We start from the raw sequence: 19,636 nt of genomic DNA, 5'->3' as shown, positions 1-19,636 counted from the left end.
GATACCGGATTTTTTTGGTTGATTTAGTATGGAATGACCCTTACTTCGATTGTGGCTGTAAGTGCATCAACACTAGAACAAAGTAATCCATGTCTGATTTAAGAGTTGTTCACCCTTTAAATAGCTACCGGCTGGTCAAGCACTGTATGCTCTATTAGGAAGGACATGTAGACTTAAATTTTGAAATATACTTCCAGATTGTGAACAACTCCGATTGTTGCTGTAAGTGCATCAACAAATAGGACAAAGTAATCCATGTATGATTTCAGAGTTGTACACCCTTTAGAAAGTTGCTTAGTGGTCATGCGCTATTTGCTTTATTAGAGATGACATGTAGAGTCATTTTTTAAAAATCCTTCCAGATGGTGAACAACTCTGATTCTTGTTGTAAATGCATCAACAGATAGAACAAAGTATTCTATGAATGATTTCAGAGTCGTTCACCCTTTAGCAAGCTGCTTAGTGGTCATGCACTGTATGCTCTATTAGAGGTGACATGTAGTCAAACTTTTAAACCGAGTACTTGCCCACAGCCGTCCAAAGCCCAGCTGTGGGTGCACACCTGGTTCACTGAAATTATTTTCGTAAAAGTGTTTGTGTGTACCTATCTACCTATGTTTGTTCATACGAACCCATGTGAGTAAAATCATTAAACAATGGTAAAAGCAGCTTTTACATAAGAAGTATACATATACCAGCTAAAGTTTGATGGCACTTCTGACACTCATGTTGCTTATGCTTCTTGTGCTCACGTAATGGTTGTTCTAATCCAGCAGCAGCAGCTTCCTTTTCCGATAACACTTGACTGAACGACTTACTGTTCCTATAAGCATAATGTACATACACTAAATAGCCATAAAAAAGTGTGATGCAAAAGCATACTAGGTGGTGTTGTCTTCAATTCTTGCTCTTGCAATTGCTGTGAAATGCACAAAAGGTACCAAATAATAACTACCAATTAAGAATTACCAGTCTGCCACTCGAGTGAAGTACAGATACAGATGGTAATGAAGCAACCTTATGAGGATGTATGACTGTGCACAGTACTCGAGGACCCACATGAGTGCCAGTGCACACAGCAGCTCTGATCTCTTCCTGTACAGTGGTGTTTGCCGCCTCAGGAAACTGATGCAATGGTTTTGGAGGGGTAGGAGGGGAAAGTGGCAGGTCAAGAGATGAAGGAAGGTCCTCTTGAGCACAGAGAGGAGGAGCAAACAGCTTTAAACCCTGCATGCGTGCCAGGATCTCCTTCCTCCTCTCTTCATTCTTGTGCCACTTTCGCTATTAACAACAGAATCAATAATTTCAGCCTTATAAAATACAGTGACTAACCAAAGTAGTTGTATTAATAGTGTATAAGGCAAGGTTTTTCCCCTCCAGCAGATCGAGTGAGTTGTACAAGCGAGCACGGAGGGCAAAATAATCTTGCAGTACCAAGTCCCACCTGGACACATATCTTCTCTTGCCGTCTAACATAAAGGTCAATATCAACAAGCATAAGAGATTAGCCATCATACTGGCATCAGTGGTCCTCTTTGATTGGCCATGTCTTGTAGTAAGCAATATGCACAGTGCCTCTACAATGCAGCTCTTTAATGGAGACAATGGAACAGAGACTCCAGATAGCAGGCACCTTTGGTAAATGTAATTACCACTTTTAATTTATGAAAATAATATACCTCTTCATTTGCTCCGTAGTTGTGTGTCCTGTCTTCTTTTGGCTACAAAAGTGACCCCTTAATTGCACCTGGGATTTAAGTATTATTTCTGTAGCCTTCTTGTCAAAAGGATCCAGGGCATTCCACAAGGCCTTAATATTCTGTACTTTATAATTGGGTAAAGAAAAACCCTTCAATTCTAATAGTACTTCAGCTAACTGTGCCACCTTCTCCCAACCTGGTATTCATCTGGAGTCTACTGCAGTAGTACTAGTGCCAGCTGATGCGGTGGTAGTAGTGACACTATCATCATCATTCTAAGGTGTGTAAATAATAATGAAATGTACTACAAATAAACTAATAGTTCTTAGCTTGGATACACATACTGCTTCTATTTCATCTTCTATTTCTTCCTCCTCCTCTACTTATTCCTCCTCTAATCCAACTGTCCCCAGGTCTTCTGAAAAAATGATGGTGTCAACCTCATCTATGAAGCCTTCATCAATTATATTTTCATCTCCTTTCTCCTTAGATTCTAAATTCTCTTCAGAAAGTTCAAACTCCCTGCCTGCTTGTCGATATAGATAAGCTACTCCAAACATCTCTCCCTCATTATAGCAGGTTGGAGTGTGGTGGAATGGAAGCAGCTTCCTGCCAGAGATGGACTCGCTGGACTTGTTGGCCTGGAACAATTGAGTAAGCATAATAATGCAAAAAAATCAACTTGCTACCAACTTTGTTGGCAAGTTCCAAATTAAACACTCGCATGCCAGACTGTTGCTGAGCTGCTGCCAGTGCTCGGCTCTGATTCCACCTGGCTAATCCCTCCAGTAGATATGCCTGAAATTGTACATCACTTGCAGATGATCCAGGAATGAATCTAATAGAATATTGTACCAAGTATGTACTTGAATACTTTCAACAGTTTCACCTGGCTAAGTGGAGATGGAATGATTCTAGGGATGTTGTACTTCTTGCGCATCGATACACTAGTAGCTGCACACCACCCTTCTGAATGTACCCTGTAATGGTATACAAATAGTCCACGCCTTGAGGATCCTGAATACATTTGACATGTTTCTTTTCCTCTTTCCAGATTGCTCCCATCTTTTCACTAAACAATTAACATAGAGTAAATCTAGGTAGTATAATAGGAACGTACTGATTACCTGTTCACCTAATGAATCTGTTGCAGGTGTAAATTGTAAAATCAAATATTCAATTGCCCTTGTGGTCTCCTCAGTTCCACGAGTCCTTCTCCGGCAGTGTTTTGTAAGCTCACTAGTTGTAATTGCCTTGTGTATGGCATTGATGGAAGGATTGCTTACTCCCTGTTGCCGCAGCACACCTCTTTTAGCATCACACAAACGACTATATAGTGATAATGAAATAACTATGAATGAACAATGCAGATATACTTATAATCAGTCTGATCCCACTCAAAAATTGCCTGTGAAAGACGAGCCATTATGCCATAGACGGGATGTGACTCAGGAGTGCAGCCACGTCCAATCCTCATAAAATGCCATATATCTAATCGAACCTATATATATTAAGACTAGATAAACAGAGGTATAATAATAATAATGACTTAGTACTTACTTGCAGGTTTTTCCATTCTTCAAAAGGCATGCAGTCTTACAAGACTGTCCACTGACAGAGCAACAGTCTCTGTCAGTGTAGACCAGCTGTGGAGGATCCTGCCTGGCCTTATGATACCTACAAATTATAGACTGTACAATGTGCTGTAAATTTTATATACCAACCTCTCAATCAGGCTCTTTGCCATTGAACAAAGTCGTTCACTCTTTAGAAAGCTTTTGGCTGGTGATTCACTGTATGCTCTATTAGAAATGATATGTAGAGTGAAACTTTATATAATACTTCCAGGTGGTGAATAACTTGGATTATTGCTATATATAATTAAACACATAGAACAAAGTAATCCACTTCAGCATTGTTTACCTTTTAGAAAACTTTAGACTGGTGGTTCACTGTATGCTCTAATAGAAATGACATGTAGAGTTAAACTTTTTAAAATACTTCCAGATGGTGAACAAATTAGATTGTTGCTGTATACAATTAAACACAAAGAACAAAATCATCCACAAATGATTTCAGAGTTGTTCACCTTTTAGAAAGCTAGTGACTGGTGATTGAATGTATGCTCTATTAGAAATGATATGTAGTTAAACATTTCCAGATGGTGAACTAGTTAGATTGTTGCTGTATACTAAAGACAAAGAACAAAATCATCCACAAATGATTTCAGAGTTGTTCACCCTTTAGAAATCTTCTGACTGGTGATTCACTGTATACTGTAATACACATGCCCATCTTCATATGGGCATCAATATAGGATTTAAAACATGTTGCGCATCACTAATCTATGCATGGTATAGCTAGACTTGCAGTAAATGTGTGCACGAGTCTTATTTCACCAGATAAATGTACTTACCCGGAAGTCACTGTGTTGAAACAGTTACTCTTTTATTGCTGTGAAGTCGTAACACATGACCGGACTATGGAACGTTCTTGATATAAGCCACTAGGTGCTTATAACATCACGTGATGAATTAGAGATGTGTCAATTTCATCCTTGAGGCTGAAAGCAAATAAAATACTCCAAACACATAGAACATACCATTTGTATAGGCTACAAACCCAGGAAAGCAGGTGCTCTTGTGTGGGGTCTCTCAGTTGCGTGACGTGCAAACCAAGCGCTTCAGAGTTGGTATTCTGATCAGAGCTCTGACCGCTTACAATCAAGTCCAGATCTTGCTCCAAATACTCTCCAATGCATTGGTATTAAATAGAAGGCCGAAGGCGAATCCACACCACAATGCCCGCATTTATAATCACGTGATCTTGCTTAGTTGTCCCACAATTATGTACCTACGGAAATCCCCTGAGAACTTAAAAAGGCCAGGTAAAGGGCATTCTGAGAGCTTTGAGTCTGGCCTGAACTTGAAAGAAATTGTGAGTTTTACGGTGATGATCCGTGAGAATTGGTAGGCTGAACTAAAAATCCGTGAGTTTAGGGCTACTGCTTGTGAGACCTTGAGCTTGGTAATGAAATTGTGAGTCTCACGGTAAATCCGTGAGGGTTGGCAAGCCTGTAACCAAATGGTTAGAACAGTGGCTTGGTATGTCCCATGATGCTGGCCGGTTCATGCTGTTGTAGTTGCCATGACTATAACTGATTATTATGGAACTTTGAGCTCCACGGCTTCTATCCCATGTTAACCTCCTGGAAGTTACTAGTCTTGTTCAAGGTGGATTTTCTTGCACATACTCATGTGCTTAGGATGCTTTCCTCAGCAGATTCAAGCCTAATAGAGTTAACATAATGCTGCTTAAATGTTCATTTGATATCCAGCTTTTATTTCTCTTGTAATGCTGTGTACCCCTGGACACTACTCAATACTACGGGACCAGCCACAATTGACGCAATAAAATACTAAATAGCTTTTTTCATTGTACCAGTGATAACATGATGTCATGCACTCATCCAGAATTTTCTATAAACACAAACTGAGTACGTATGCAACAAAATTTAATATTTTATCTTCAAATGTTTAGTAAAACACTTCTTCGTATTCTCCTTATTGTGTTGTGCGTATTGTCAATCTTTATTGTCAATCTTATATCAATTGCTTTAATTTGCAGATTATTAAAACAAGAACTTGCCAGCTTGAGCAATCCTAATGTAAGTTTCTGATTTTACAATAGACCATATGCAATCTTGGGAGCATGGTTTTGTAGTATTGATGCAAGAATATTATAGGGATGGGCAATTATCCAATTTTCATAATATTTAGTTGGCAGTGGTTGACAGTGCCTTTTCATTAACTAATGATAATTAAAATCAGAATCCTAGGGGGAAGGTCTGAAAGCTACTGTACAGTAGATAACTTTGGCAGTGTTAAACATAGGTGAATTTGGCAAATAGTCCTTTAATTGTCTAAGTATTTTTTCTGCCTACAGCCATTGTTAGCTATGTCACTGTGTAGAAATATGCAACAAAACACAGCCAGGGTATAGCTAGTTTTCTGAATTACCCGTGCACAAAGTCTGGCTGTCCTCATGCAAACCATTTAACAAGCAAAGCAAGCCCATCTCTGAGGACTCTAGCACATTTGCTTTAAAAGAAATTATGCCTAGCTAGTTACTACACTGCTGTTTGTACAGCTTATTAGACTAAGATACTACTGAATGAATAGTACAGAAGCTAACTTAGCCTCCAGCCCCAATATCGTATTCCGTTTTCACTCTTCAGTCTTTTCTACGTACTTGCACATACTGAGCGTTTTAGCATACTTCATAACCAACATTGAGAAATTTAGTAAACAATGATCTTCCTTAATATTCGTGCCTTCCGGCTTTATAAGATGGGCACTATGGCCTATAGTGGAATTGATTTGTCTTTCATCAGTCTACCATTAAACATCTAATAAAACAATTACTTTACACGTCCAGTACTGAGCAGTTTCACCAAATTACAGCACATGTTTTGACTCTCAACCACACAAATTCAGTCAAATATAGAATCGGGTATAGCTACGCCCCTGAAACATAGTGATTCATCAAACAGATATTTTACACTGGCAGAGTTCCCACTATATATAGTATGTTCACGTTGAGCTGAATCCTGAAAAATAGCTAAAAATTAAAAGTGGATTTTTTCTCAACAGAGTTAACATTTCAGCCAACCAGATGATTATTGGTAACAGCAAAGGTGTCAATAACAGACACATACAGTTTGGCTCCATTACAAGCTCGGGAAAGGGCTGTAATGGACACTGTACTTATATGGCTTCCCCATAGGAAATGTATTGTGAAAATTTTGATTGGCCATAAATATTATGTCAAACATTTGAACAAAAAGATTTTGAAACATTTTTAGCGGGTCAAGCAGTACTACAATGAGCCAAATTTCAAGATCGTGTGTAATTGCATCCATGAGTTATTAAATGTTTTTGAGGGTTCAGCTCAACGTGAACATACTATAATATAATAATAGTGAGGAACATGCATTTATTACATTTATTTGGTGCAGTCATTAGTGGAGCTACTTGTTATAACCTTGGTTGTGAATTGTCAAGTATTTTTGTTCTACGTAGCAGCATAGTATCTACTACAAGGTATATTAACGTAGGTAGATACATTTATCCATTCACAATGTACAACAAATAATAATTTGTTACTATTGTCTACTATATTAAACATGGTAGGATATCCATTGCAATAAAATGTTCAGATTTCCTTAGGAAGGGACTATAATATACGGTGTGTGTACCATCAATCATTAAAAGGTGTCCCATATTTATTAAAGTTTCCAACAACGGACACGTTATTTACTGTTCACAAATCACCCTCGTATTGTGTTGATTTTCAGTTAAGACCAGCAACTGCTGTCACAAATGGTGAATGTTCCTCTTTATATTAGATGCTAGTAGCAGACAGATGTTGATTCATTGGGGTTATGTGGATACTGCTGAGGTAAGTCTATTGTCAGCTATGTGACGTGTGTACTGCACCATATGGATCATCAAATCATCAATTGAGCATTGTCATTTGCTCAGTAACGATGATGTACCTGTAGATTGTCGCTTTTCTGCCTTACAATGTCAATGGAAAATTAGCGTGGTTTCAGAGTGACCCAAAATGCTTCTGGGAAGTTATTAAATTTTAACTTTTAAAGAATTTGTGTTGACTAACTTGCTAAGATGTGCCTTTTCACCAACCACAACAGCTGCAATACAATGCATCATTGACTTAACTTTGTGTCCAATGCCTTTCTTACTCCACTACTGCAATAGTGTTGATTATTTGCTGATTTAATTATCCAATTTCTGTAAGGTGTTTAGTGGTCTTTTATTTCTAGCAATTGTTGGTGTTCTGGAGATTATGGGAATACACCACACACAATGCAATTGGTTTATAATAGTGTGTATTCTAACTTATTCTGTAACTAATTTATGGTTTGTTTGTCATATTGATTAATTATAAGTTGTGTATATTTTTATCACTTGTTCAGACCTGTTACATATTACAAGTTTAATCGAAGGTTAAGTGGCCATAACAACATCAGTTGATGGGAACTAGCATTGAACACTATGCACTATTCAGTAAATAACTAAACAATTGGGTTAGCTTGATCACTATGCATGGTGGTATTCATTAGAGAGTATCAACAACAGGTTTGGGGTAGTACCATATGTAGCAGCCTGCCTGTTTTAGATTATTCTATGCTATAACAGGGTAACAAAGGAGCAGCAGTGTCACTAATTGTTTGCAGTGCTGGAAAGATTTTATCCCACCAAAGGTCAGTCCCTCCCCATCTCTTTCTTTCGACTCATAGTACCAAACTACAGCTGGTTAGTGGGACATTGGCTGCGCTGTAGCATATCAGTTAGGAGGGATCATTATAGGGCATCTGGTGTAGGGTAAATAGGCATACCACCAAATATACCAGCCTGAGCTTTATCATAGATGTTGAGGTACACATTTACCATGACCCAATCTTTGAGGGTTATGTGATCTCATGTGACAGATTAAGGGTCAGGTTACAAGGCTACAGTGCTCCAGCCCATTCTCCCAATCTCGATGTCTTGTTGCATCATGGTCATTGCCACACACTGGTATACAGAATGCTTGTTTGTTTCAGCTCTATAGTCAACATCATCTTCATAACACTCGATGCTGTGGTGCAATGATTCTTTCAAAATGCAATAATCAAGGCTTGTAACACAGTAAACATAATAGTGGTGAGAAAAGTTCATCAAATGTACTATCAGTACATGTACATCAACCAGACATTTAAGCTTCATACTTGGAGCACAAAACTTCTGACTGCGTAAATATTACTGCAACATTCAAGTGTGTGTTGCAAACTATGACGCAAGTCCCTAGTCTGCTCCACAAATACCTCTGTACAGTACAAGTTAAGAATAATACCAACATATAAATGGACACTTCATTTTGTTTTTCATTCCTTACATTGTATCATTACAGTACATTATACATAAACACATGTAATATACACTTAGATATGCTACAAAGGAATTGTCGGTAACATGTCGAAATTGGCTAATTTACAATTAAGTCACCAATTGCTGCAGATTGATTGCTGCCTTAAGCTTCTTGGTATAAGGACATCTACAGATCATCTAAGGCTCTTCACCATAATATAGGCAGGAGGCTTATCAGTGCTGAAGCAAGCAGACTGACTAATAGGCCATCATCATCTATCACATAGACTATTCACTTCCTGGAATATAAATGCTAACAATAAATAATTATTATTGTGATACGTAATGTGTAAATAATATAAGGTGGTATAAGCAGTGGACCTGGAAATGGAGAACTCGATTGGTACTTCACAATATTCATGCCTGTTACCCCTACAAGTCACAGCATCCTGCCTTGCATGACCACATCATTTACTCTATATATATCATAGTGCCTCACACAATCCATGCCTACTCTGAAAGAGGGTTTGGACTGCTTAGCATAGACCATTCTGATAGGTGCTCATTTTCTCACCTCCAGCTACGCACCAATATTAATAAATACTAGAAGGTTTAAGTTCTTGTGCACCACATGAAGCACATAAGGCTATTTGTCAAACTGCTTGTGTAACCAGCAGCTCCTACCAGCAGTCACCCTTTCATGGAAAATGTTTCCTGGAAAAATTGTCGCACAAAATTTCTCCAGTTACACAATACTAGTGTACTTGTCATACAGAAAGCCAGCTGTAACCAGTGAGCAGCCAGTTCAGACCCCTGACAATAGACGTCATGTGAGGTACTTTGATGCTGCAGAAGTGTTATGACTATGTAAGGTGACTCGCAGAGACATCTAATACAATTATAGAATGCATAAACACTTGGAAATATATAAAATTTCTGGATCCCTGCAGGTCCTTGGTCCTTGGTTTATTACTTCCTGGGGTAGGGAATTATATTAGTACCGACTTGTGTACAATAATCTGTATTTGTAGCTATAAATACCTAAGGGAATGTTCGAGAAGTTAGACTATAGTATTCTAAGAATGGGGATACAAACATTTCTGTTGTACAACTATTGTCATGAGCAATTATCACGATTGTTGTACACTTAACCACTGTAACAAAATATTCAACTAAATATTTTAAGATGAATTTACCTATTTGATTATTATGTGATAATTGCCGATTTTAATTATCACTAGTTAATGAAAAGATAATGTCAACTATTGCCAACTAAATATTATGATAATTGGATAATTGCCCATCCCTATAATATTCTTGCATCAATACTACAAAACCATGCCCCCAAGATTGCATATGGTCTATTGTAAAATCAGAAACAAAATACACTTATATTAGGATTGCTCAAGCTGGCAAGTTCTGTGGTGTCTTGTTTTAATACTCTGCAAAATAAAGCAATTAATATAAGATTGACAATACGCACAACACAATAGGGAGAATACGAAGAAGTGTTTTACTAAACATTTGAAGATAAAATATTAAATTTTGTTGCATACATACTCAGTTTGTGTTTATAGAAAATTCTGGATGAGTACATGACATCATGTTTATCACTGGTACAATGAAAAAAGCTATTTAGTATTTTATTGCGTCAATTGTGGCCGGTCCCGTAGTCTTGATTAGTGTCCAGGGGTACACAGCATTACAAGAGAAATAAAAGCTGGATATCAAATGAACATTTAAGCAGCATTATGTTAACTCTATTAGGCTTGAATCTGCTGAGGAAAGCATCCTAAGCACTTGAGTATGTGCATGAAAATCCTGAACAAGACTAGTAACTTCCAGGAGGTTAACATGGATAGAAGCCGTGGAGCTCAAAGTTCCATAATAATCAGTTATAGTCATGGCAACTGCAGCAGCATGAACCGGCCAGCATCATGGGACATACCAAGCCACTGTTCTAACCATTTGGTTACAGGCTTGCCAACCCTCACGGATTTACCGTGAGACTCACAATTTCACTACCAAGCTCAAGGTCCCACAAGCAGTAGCCCTAAACCCCTAAACTCACGGATTTTTAGTTCAGCCTACCAATTCTCATGGATTATCACTGTAAAACTCATGATTTCTTTCACTTTCAAGTTTCAAGTTCAGGCCAGACTCAAGGCTCTCAGAATGCCCTTTACCTGGCCTTTTCAAGTTCTCAGGGGATTTCCGTAGGTACATAATTGTGGGGCAACTAAGCAAGATCACGTGATTATAAATGCGGGCATTGTGGTGTGGATTCGCCTTCGGCCTTCTATTTAATACCAATGCATTGGAGAGTATTTGGAGCAAGATCTGGACTTGATTGTAAGCGGTCAGAGCTCTGATCAGAATACCAACTCTGAAGCGCTTGGTTTGCACGTCACGCAACTGAGAGACCCCACACAAGAGCACCTGCTTTCCTGGGTTTGTAGCCTATACAAATGGTATGTTCTATGTGTTTGGAGTATTTTATTTGCTTTCAGCCTCAAGGATGAAATTGACACATCTCTAATTCATCACGTGATATTATAAGCACCTAGTGGCTTATATCAAGAATGTTCCATAGTCCAGTCATGTGTTACGACTTCACAGCAATAAAAGAGTAACTGTTTCAACACAGTGACTTCCGAGTAAGTACATTTATCTGGTGAAATAAGACTCGTGCACACATTTACTGCAAGTCTAGCTATACCATGCATAGATTAGTGATGCGCAACATGTTTTAAATCCTATATTGATGCCCATATGAAGATGGGCATGTGTATATGTGTTGCATGGTAAAGGTGGCCTACCTGCCCATTGTATGGGTATGGGGGCTGTTGCAACTTGCTGTGTCTGCCTATAATAATGTGCAGATACAGCAGTCAATTCGGGATGTCAAGACTGAGTCTCAAGGTTTTTCTGTTTCCTAGGTTGGCAGGCCTGTGGTTATGTTGTTTCACCTGTAAGAATTTACGGTGAAAGCAAGCAACAGCACAAAGCAGAGATTCAGTAGTACTGCATCATAGTTAAAATTCAACCTTGTTCTTGACCTTGCTCCATGTGTACATAACCAGTGAGCTTACAGTGTAAATATGCATGACATTGTCAGGCACATTGGTAACCACCTGGTAGCAATAATGCCACACATTATGTTCAGTATATTAAAGTTACAAGATCGAGGCAAAATAGTGATTCACTTGCGTGTTCACTTGCTCATACTATGAATGTGTGCGTACACAAGTCACTGCAAATTTAGTTTAACACAGGGGTGAGTTACTGTACCTTCCATCAAGGCGCCTTCCGTATCCATAACATAGTCACCAGTTTATCTCCTTTATAAAGGTCACTCACTCGTCATTGTTACGCAGAAAACGTAGTTGACCACAACTCTGTGCGGTGATCACGTGATCAATCAGTTTCCTGTACCACTCAGTGTACGCATAGATTATATATTATGTGTACACTGAGTGTGGCTTATTCGTAGTAATGCTTGACCTGCTAAAACACCCTGAAGCTTTTATTTCAAATGTCCTATGTGGTCTGACAATTTATATGTACTAGGAAACACACCATTTGGTCTTCTTTTCTGAATTTGGAACCAAACCATTATTTCTTTATTTATTTATTATACTGGACAGTCTGTAATTATTGATGCATCCATTGGGGGGAGGGGAATGCATAATCAATAGAGACACTAACAATAATGTTCATGTAAGTTTAGACAGTTCAACAGTGTCATTATCTACAACTTCATAATTATCATTTGTACACTCAGTCAGATTGTTATCACCAGGAACTTGTCGCTTCTCCAACAGAGGGGACATTACTTGTTCTAAGTATGATTTCACCATTAAGTATTATTCACAACCTTTCCGTAGTTGACTCTCCAACAAACCCCATACATATTCACTGTACACAGAATCACAACTGCACTTTACCTTTTGATTTAAACCCCTGGGTTACCATACATGAATTGGATCACTTCATCTGAAGCCTATATGTACTTAATGTCCCTAGCAGTGCAAAACACGCTGTGCTGTACATGATACGAAAGCAATGGATTTTTGAACAACATTTCAGTGTAATAAATACAGTAGTTACAGTTGTACAGGAGCAACTTTACATAGTAATAGAATGTTTCAAGCCTTAGTGAAGGGGGAAAGGGTCCTGGTGTAGGGAAAGAGAATAGTGCACGTGCTGAATTGTCACTGTTCAATATAGTGCAGACCAGCTAAATATATTACTTCACACTTGGACACGCTGACATGGTCCACATTCTGTGGGTATGCCTTACAATGACAGTGTACAGGACAAAGTTCTTGTAAACAATTTCAATTTAGTACATACTGTAACAGTATAGTTGGTATTTTGAAGGCACACACATGTTGCTGTACCTTAATTTGTTTGCTACTGATTATAGAGGATGATTTGATGCCTACCAACTGAGGCGATTCACTTGGTTTGTCTTTTAACTCAAACTCTACTGATTGTACATGTGTGCAGTGTAACACCATTTAGCAGTAAATGTACTTGAAATTTAACTGTTAGACTGGAGTGATTTAATTATATCTAATCACGAGCAAGAGTTGAACTTGCACACGCTGGATGACAAATGGCAGAAATGATAACCCTCTTGAGTTTACTTAATATTGGGACAGTCTGTATATATTGCAGGTCCCTATGGTGAATGGGTGAATCCCCAATTCCCTGTATCCCACCAGTCCAATGTGTTTATGTTACGAAGTAACAGCTGCTCGTGCCTAATTGTATAAAATAACAAAGGTTATCTGCACACACAACATGGGGCAGGATACAAAACCTTGCACGAGATTGTACTATCATAGGATACAAAACCTTGCACGAGACTGTACTATCAGCAAAGATTGCAAATGCAATTTAATGCCAATATTTCTGTATTAACTAATTCAATGAAATATTAAAAATTAATTTAAGGTGTTTAATCAAGCAATACAGCTTTCAACCTATACAGCACTGTGCATGACAATAAATTGATTTCAGTGGCTGCTTTGAGCTTCAGTAATGGTAGAGTAATATATAACATACACATGTACCATGAAACCACCTAACTTCAAAGGCAAATTCCAGGGTACATATCTCATAAACCCTGGCTGGCCATGGTACATTTAAGTTAAACCATGGCTGGCTATGGTACATTTAAAATAAACCATGGCTGGCCATGATACATTTAAATTAAATGTATCATGGCCAAGGAATAATTCAAGTTTACACTGATTTTCTTATATAGGATTACTTGCAACAATTACTTGTGGGTTTCAATTACATCATGATGAACATTTACCACCAAGCAGCAGCACTTGTACAATAAAGAAAAGGTAAAAGCACAATAAAAAAAGCCTAAAACATAGCACTTGGAAGTCTTATAATAGCGCCTAACAGCATACCTACATTAGCACAAATAAAATGTTCAATCATCAAGAATTTGTTCCAGGGTAACTCCCTCTAAGTGGTTCTCTCCATCTTTATAATTCTGGATAGCATCTCTTCCTGGAACCACTACTGAGCAACCAGAGAATGTACATCCACTAAACATGATGTTGGGAATGGTACCAACAGTGGGGATAGAATTATTCTTTACCACTTGATTTGATACTGATACAACAGCTACAGAACTATCACCGTTGTCATTATTAGACATAATGTTAGAAACATCTAACAATTGCTTTTCAGAAGGACGCTCGTACTGATGGAGGGCCTCCAATGACTTGTGCCCAGTGCACTGTTGTACTAACTATTGTGAAACACCAGCACGGAACATAGTAGTAGTCCCATAAGCTCGTAAACTGTGGTTTGTATAGGTTTGAGATATACCAGCTTCTTGACACATAGTCTTCAACATACAATCTAACCTATTCTTTCCTACAGGCACAATGGTGAACCAAGGTATTGATGGATCACTACGCAATTTCTCAACTGGTCTCAGTTAAAAAGCACTATCACTTTCTTTTGCTTCTTGTGGAACAACTTGGAAATACTTATCAAGAATCTTTACATGACATTTGTTGTTTTCAGGGGTACTTTCATACTGATAGACAACTTTGTTATCTAAATTTAGTGAGTTGAACCCACCTTGGCGATTCTTGGAGCCAAATTCACTGAACACATAACATATCCGCTCCATACCATCAACATTTCTCTGTTCCCTCTTAAGTTGTGAGAACTTTAAACCCCGTTGCTCCTTTCCACCCCTTAAACAAAAGATTTTCCCATTGTAAAAGAAGACCGCTCGTAACAGGCCCCAGGGATTTTCAATGTTCACCACTCCAGCTTTCCACAACTGATCCTCGTCCTCAACAGATAGAGATGGGGTTTCTTTCTTTTCTGCACCAATTCCCTAGGCATGTAACCTCTTAAATAGTGAGTCACAACAATTTTTTAAGGGCTTAAATTCAGGATCTTGAAATAAGTTGACCACATTTCCTGAATTCCTCATGTATCTTTGTAGTCCACATAGCAAGAGATATAAACTGCAGGGGGTATAATGCTCACCATTTGTTTTCCGGGTTTCAACTACAAACTTGCATAACCAATTACAAGTGGTGTTCTTGTCAGCAGAAATAAGAATGTCGTCATGGCACTTCTCTCCAGATCAAGATTTTCTTATTATTTGCTGTTCGCCAAGATTTAAAGTTGCGATAAGACCACTCCGTGTTCTTCGCTGTGCTCTCAGGCACTTCACCTTCTTTATATTGTTCCAATACATTACCTTCTATTTCAAATGAAAAACGGCTCTCTGCTGTCACTTCGCCAAGTTCACCTTTTCCAGCACTGGAACCTTGTTTATCCAATTCTTTAGACAATAGTACACCTTATTTATCCAACAGTTTTGCTGTAGACGATGAGACAGTGTTCGCTCCTCGCTTGCGCTTTAAACTAAGCCGACGCTTCGCTTCATCCATCACTGGCGGTGAACATGAATGACAAGGGCACCACTCTGGCAATTGTAAACAAAATCTAGGGTTTGGCTCTTTACATTGAGCGACCTTTAGTTTTAAAGTTTTCAACAACGTTTCGCTCACAGCAGCTTTCTTCTCACACATGGCATTCCGTACACTAATAATGGATTTTTACGTGTCATGTAGACAACGTTATTTCAACGTCAATAATTGCTGACCATAATCGAATTCATCAGTCACACTTATAAATTGAATCAGGAAGTAGATTACGTGTTGGCTAGGGTAATTTATTACCCAGCAGGCTATTAGCCTGCATTAAGGGCGTGGTCTATGTATACCAAATAGACCGCATGCATATAAGTTGTATCACGTGCCCTCGTGATTTGCCTGATATGTACACCCACGCTCTCAGGCCTAACGGCCCTCAAGCTTGGGTGTATATCAAGCTTGGGTGTACATATCAGGCAAATCACTCGGGTACATGATACAACTATTACTTGTAGAATGGCATGACCCACACACTATAGCTAACTGTCACAAATGAAAGGCAGACAGCGCTGCACAGATGATTAGGTATGCAGATATTTAACAAAGTTTTACAGATACAATAGGAAGTACTGACGAAAGAAAAATTTGAAGAATTCACAATATTATTAATCAGCTTTGACGAAATAAAATTTGACGAAAAGCAAAAAATAACAGGTCTAAACACTGACTGTTGAGGTGCTTATTGGACAAATTAAGCAATTTGTCAAATTTTACTTTTGTAAAAATTTTCCTGTTGTAAATTTACAGTTATTATTGTTTCAGAAATTGTACTATAGTATTAGGCCACACCAAGTCAAACCTTAGTTTCTGGTCACCCGCCCGCATGGTAAACCTGAAACCCTAGTTTATGAGGACTATTATTAATATTACAGGTGCTTAAGTGCACGTGACCCAGCAAGACACTTATTTTTTACTGCAAAAGATCGATATACTCTAATAGAGCATTCAGGGATTCCAATAGAGCAGTCACACTACTCTTAACTCTAATATTAGGTATATATTAGGTATATATGCCACACTAATAAAATGTTTCTAACTATAGCTAGTTTTGTCCTTGATTATATAGCTGTTCAGATTATAACTGTTACTAAAGCTTCTGTAACCAAAGTAATTTCAGTAGCATTAACTACTAGTCCATGCAGATGGGCCATAGCTTTAACTTTATAATTCAAATGTAGTCCTCTAATGATTAGTCTAATTCCTTATCACTGAACACTACAGGGGTATGGAAAGCCGGCAACATTCGGTGAGCTTAAACTTAAACTTTTCCATAACTAAAATTAGATTGGCAAGTAGAAACCCTTATAGTTTAAACATTCCCAGATGATCACTAAAAAACAGTAGTCTGGAGCACTCAATGACTCAAAACTTTGACAGTTACTTTTCTCAAGGTTACTGAATAGAAGGCTGGAAACACATAGCTAGTGGGCTAAGACTTTACATTTGAATGAAGAATTTCTGATGTGAAAATAGAAGTTAAATTTCATTGTGTATCATGATCATTTGAACAACTTAGCTATAAGTCATAGTAATACTTTCCTGACATAGCTAATGAGACATTTATTTCACTTGGAAAGCATAAGTAGCTACATGAGCAAAACATTTCCTATAGTATATTCTAAATAAATAAATAAATATATACTTAAATGCTATACATCAGTGTATAGCTAGCCATGATCCATCAACAACTTTCCTAGTGCATTTTTTGCCGAAGCACAACTACTTATGTTGTTGGTTAAGTATAAAATCAACATGAATTTGCTAAATTGAGCAAATAATAATACCATACAGTATATTGTCACAGTAGAGTCTATAGTCCTGAAGTCCTGATCATCCGCCCGCCCGCATCCATTTGTAGGCTTGGGAGTGACCAGAAACTAAGGTATGACTTGGAGTGGCCTTATCCATTAGCTACGTAGTTATGCTCACAGGCAATTCTAAGGGGGAGGGGGGGTGATTCTGTAGGTCTAGTTCAACTACCAACACTGCAAAACCATCAACACCACTGCAACTGCATAGTCTCGCGTGGCCAGACCCTTTTCGCGCAGCCGCTTATCGATTGGAAATTATAAGCGCCGTGCTACAAGGGTCTGGAATAGTTCATGAACATGAATTTTTTCGACACGTTATTGGTGACAATTGAATGATTGGGTAACACCTAAGATACAAAGGTACAAAATGCAACGTGTGTTCCCTTGAATCTTTAGTCTGTTTTGATCGACAGATCCGCTTAAAACCTTTCGCCTACTTTCCTTGTAACTCGAGATGAACTGAGCTTGTTTGTCTTTATTCAGCCGTACTTGTTGAAGATTCAGTAGTAGGTAGAAGGAAAAACCTACACGGGTCGATATTCGTCATCCCCAGAGGCCTTCTTCAGCTCATTCTTCAGTAATCAGATCACTTTGTCGATTAAGGGATCGCGTGAGCCAATTTACACTCCCCAACCACTGGGGATTGTAGATTTTTTTAAGTCCGTGAACTATTCCAGACCCTTGTAGCGCGGCGCTTATAATTTCCAATCAATAAGCGGCTGCGCGGAAAGGGTCTGGCCACGCGAGACTAGCAACTGCATGGGACAATCTAAGCCTCTGCCCCTCTACTATAATTGACCAAGGCAAGTTGAAATATATCTGGACTAAAGGAATTATCACCATGTCTATGTTAAGAATTCTGTTCATCAGCATTGTAGCATAAAACATTACAACCAGGCAAACAGTGGTGATCTTGGTGGTGATGTGATACATACTCATGCATACATAACTCACTTCTGTTATCCTGGCAGACCCCTTAGTAGCACGTCATCACAGGCCACTGGCTGCTGTCACCTCTCCCCAGAATCGAGGTTTGATAAAACGTGTCAGTGTGCTTAATCGAGTAGCGCAGTGTTGTTACGTAATTTTACGTAGGGCATCAAACGATGTGAAAGTAACGAAACCGAGAACGAAACCCTATTATTTATGGTGTACGTAACTTTGTGGCTGAGCAAGTCTGTACATAACGAGATTGATTAGCACGTGACCGTGCGAATAGCCACTCCGTAGAAGTATAGATAATAGACACCCCTCTATGGTAGAAGCATAGATAATAGTCTATTTGTGTATCTATGGTAGAAGGATTGCGAATTCTTTTCAATAGCGCTTAATTCGAGTCGTACCTCCTCTGCCAACCGACGTTATCTTGTTTGACCGTGGATAAAAGTACTGTCTATGCTTGTAGTAATATGCTCCTAGAAAAATCCGCAGGTTAGCGAAGAAAATTTCATAGAGCATGGTAAACGTTAGATGGATGTATACTTTTACTTACATCACAGTGGTTGAACAAAAGAAGCTATTAGCAGCACTCAGCGTTGGAGTTTTAGCCGTATTTGTCGTGCTGCCGTTATGGTGGAAGACCACAGAAGTTTATCGCGCGACCCTTCCCTATAAGGAGATAGAGCAGTTATCCAACCGTGAAGTATGTGTTAAGACACAATGACAGGCTTTCACTGTTGGTAGATCTGCGACCTCAAAGGGGTGTCACGTAGGTACACATTGTAGGTAGATCTGCGACCGCGGTCAAGTCTTGACCCACCAAAATTCCACACTGACCTTTGACTAAGAGCCTTTTCAATCTATTACCTGTGACTTAGTGATGATATTTGGAAATTTTAGCCGTTGGCGTGGTATGAACTTGGTGATCTTGATCCTTGTCTTAGAGTTTGACCGCGGTCACAGATCTACCTACAGCGAGTGTCTGTCACTTCCTTGGACCGTGATTTAACTCCAATAAACAGTCAAAGCAGATAAATCATGCCAAGTCAACAGTCAAGGAAATATGTGTAAAATCCACAATGGAAAGTATAAATGTTATTTACCAAATCACAGGTTACACACTGGTGAAGGCTCTAAGTCACATTACAGCAAAATTTTGGCTAGTCAAGACTTTGATTGCAGTCGTAGATCTACCTACACTGCATGCCTATGTACTTACACATGTACAAGATGTATGTACTGTACATTAAGGATCATGAAGG

At 38.6% G+C, this 19,636-nt stretch overlaps 2 protein-coding genes across 19 annotated transcripts in view; one reads left to right on the top strand and one right to left on the bottom strand.

The window, feature by feature from the left end:
* Positions 1-635: 635 nt before the first annotated feature.
* LOC136242381 (uncharacterized) lies at positions 636-18,544 on the bottom strand. 13 transcript variants are annotated; one of them, XM_066033806.1, is made up of 17 exons: positions 4,303-4,558; positions 4,117-4,263; positions 3,624-3,661; positions 3,425-3,502; positions 3,261-3,377; positions 3,077-3,201; positions 2,828-3,029; positions 2,590-2,772; positions 2,394-2,538; positions 2,045-2,341; positions 1,868-1,975; positions 1,680-1,824; positions 1,518-1,633; positions 1,333-1,469; positions 970-1,281; positions 883-919; positions 636-823 (listed from the first exon to the last, which is right to left on the bottom strand). In XM_066033806.1, exons 12-17 carry the CDS (start codon positions 1,685-1,687, stop codon positions 765-767), a joined length of 669 nt encoding a protein of 222 aa, XP_065889878.1. In that variant the 5' UTR covers positions 1,688-1,824; positions 1,868-1,975; positions 2,045-2,341; positions 2,394-2,538; positions 2,590-2,772; positions 2,828-3,029; positions 3,077-3,201; positions 3,261-3,377; positions 3,425-3,502; positions 3,624-3,661; positions 4,117-4,263; positions 4,303-4,558; the 3' UTR covers positions 636-764. The 13 variants fall into 13 exon arrangements, with proteins under 13 accessions (XP_065889878.1, XP_065889879.1, XP_065889880.1 ...); XM_066033807.1 differs by having other exon boundaries at positions 1,680-1,819; XM_066033808.1 differs by having other exon boundaries at positions 1,680-1,819; positions 1,897-1,975.
* LOC136242377 (GPI transamidase component PIG-S-like) overlaps positions 4,521-19,636 on the top strand; it is an 89,321-nt gene continuing 74,205 nt past the window's right edge. For 2 of the 6 annotated variants that reach the window (XM_066033793.1, XM_066033788.1), the window contains exons 1-2: positions 18,721-18,866; positions 18,935-19,077. In XM_066033793.1, the coding sequence (XP_065889865.1) occupies positions 18,845-18,866; positions 18,935-19,077 (165 nt within the window). In that variant the 5' untranslated portion in view covers positions 18,721-18,844. Of the gene's footprint in view, positions 4,690-5,327; positions 5,368-7,073; positions 7,161-18,696; positions 18,867-18,934; positions 19,078-19,636 lie in introns of those variants that run through there. The other 4 variants (XM_066033791.1, XM_066033792.1, XM_066033789.1 and 1 more) reach the window with 4 other exon arrangements.

Source organism: Dysidea avara, chromosome 13 (genome assembly GCF_963678975.1).
Source record: "Dysidea avara chromosome 13, odDysAvar1.4, whole genome shotgun sequence".
NCBI lineage: Eukaryota > Metazoa > Porifera > Demospongiae > Dictyoceratida > Dysideidae > Dysidea > Dysidea avara.
Note: the sequence above shows the minus strand (reverse complement) of the source record. Positions and strands in the feature narration are given on the sequence as shown.

Coding starts and splice junctions, on each gene's coding strand:
- LOC136242381 (XM_066033802.1), bottom strand. Junction 1,470..1,517: donor AAAGAGGACCACTGATGCCA/GTATGATGGCTA, acceptor CCTTTATGTTAG/ACGGCAAGAGAAGATATGTG. Junction 824..882: donor ATTGAAGACAACACCACCTA/GTATGCTTTTGC, acceptor TTATGCTTATAG/GAACAGTAAGTCGTTCAGTC.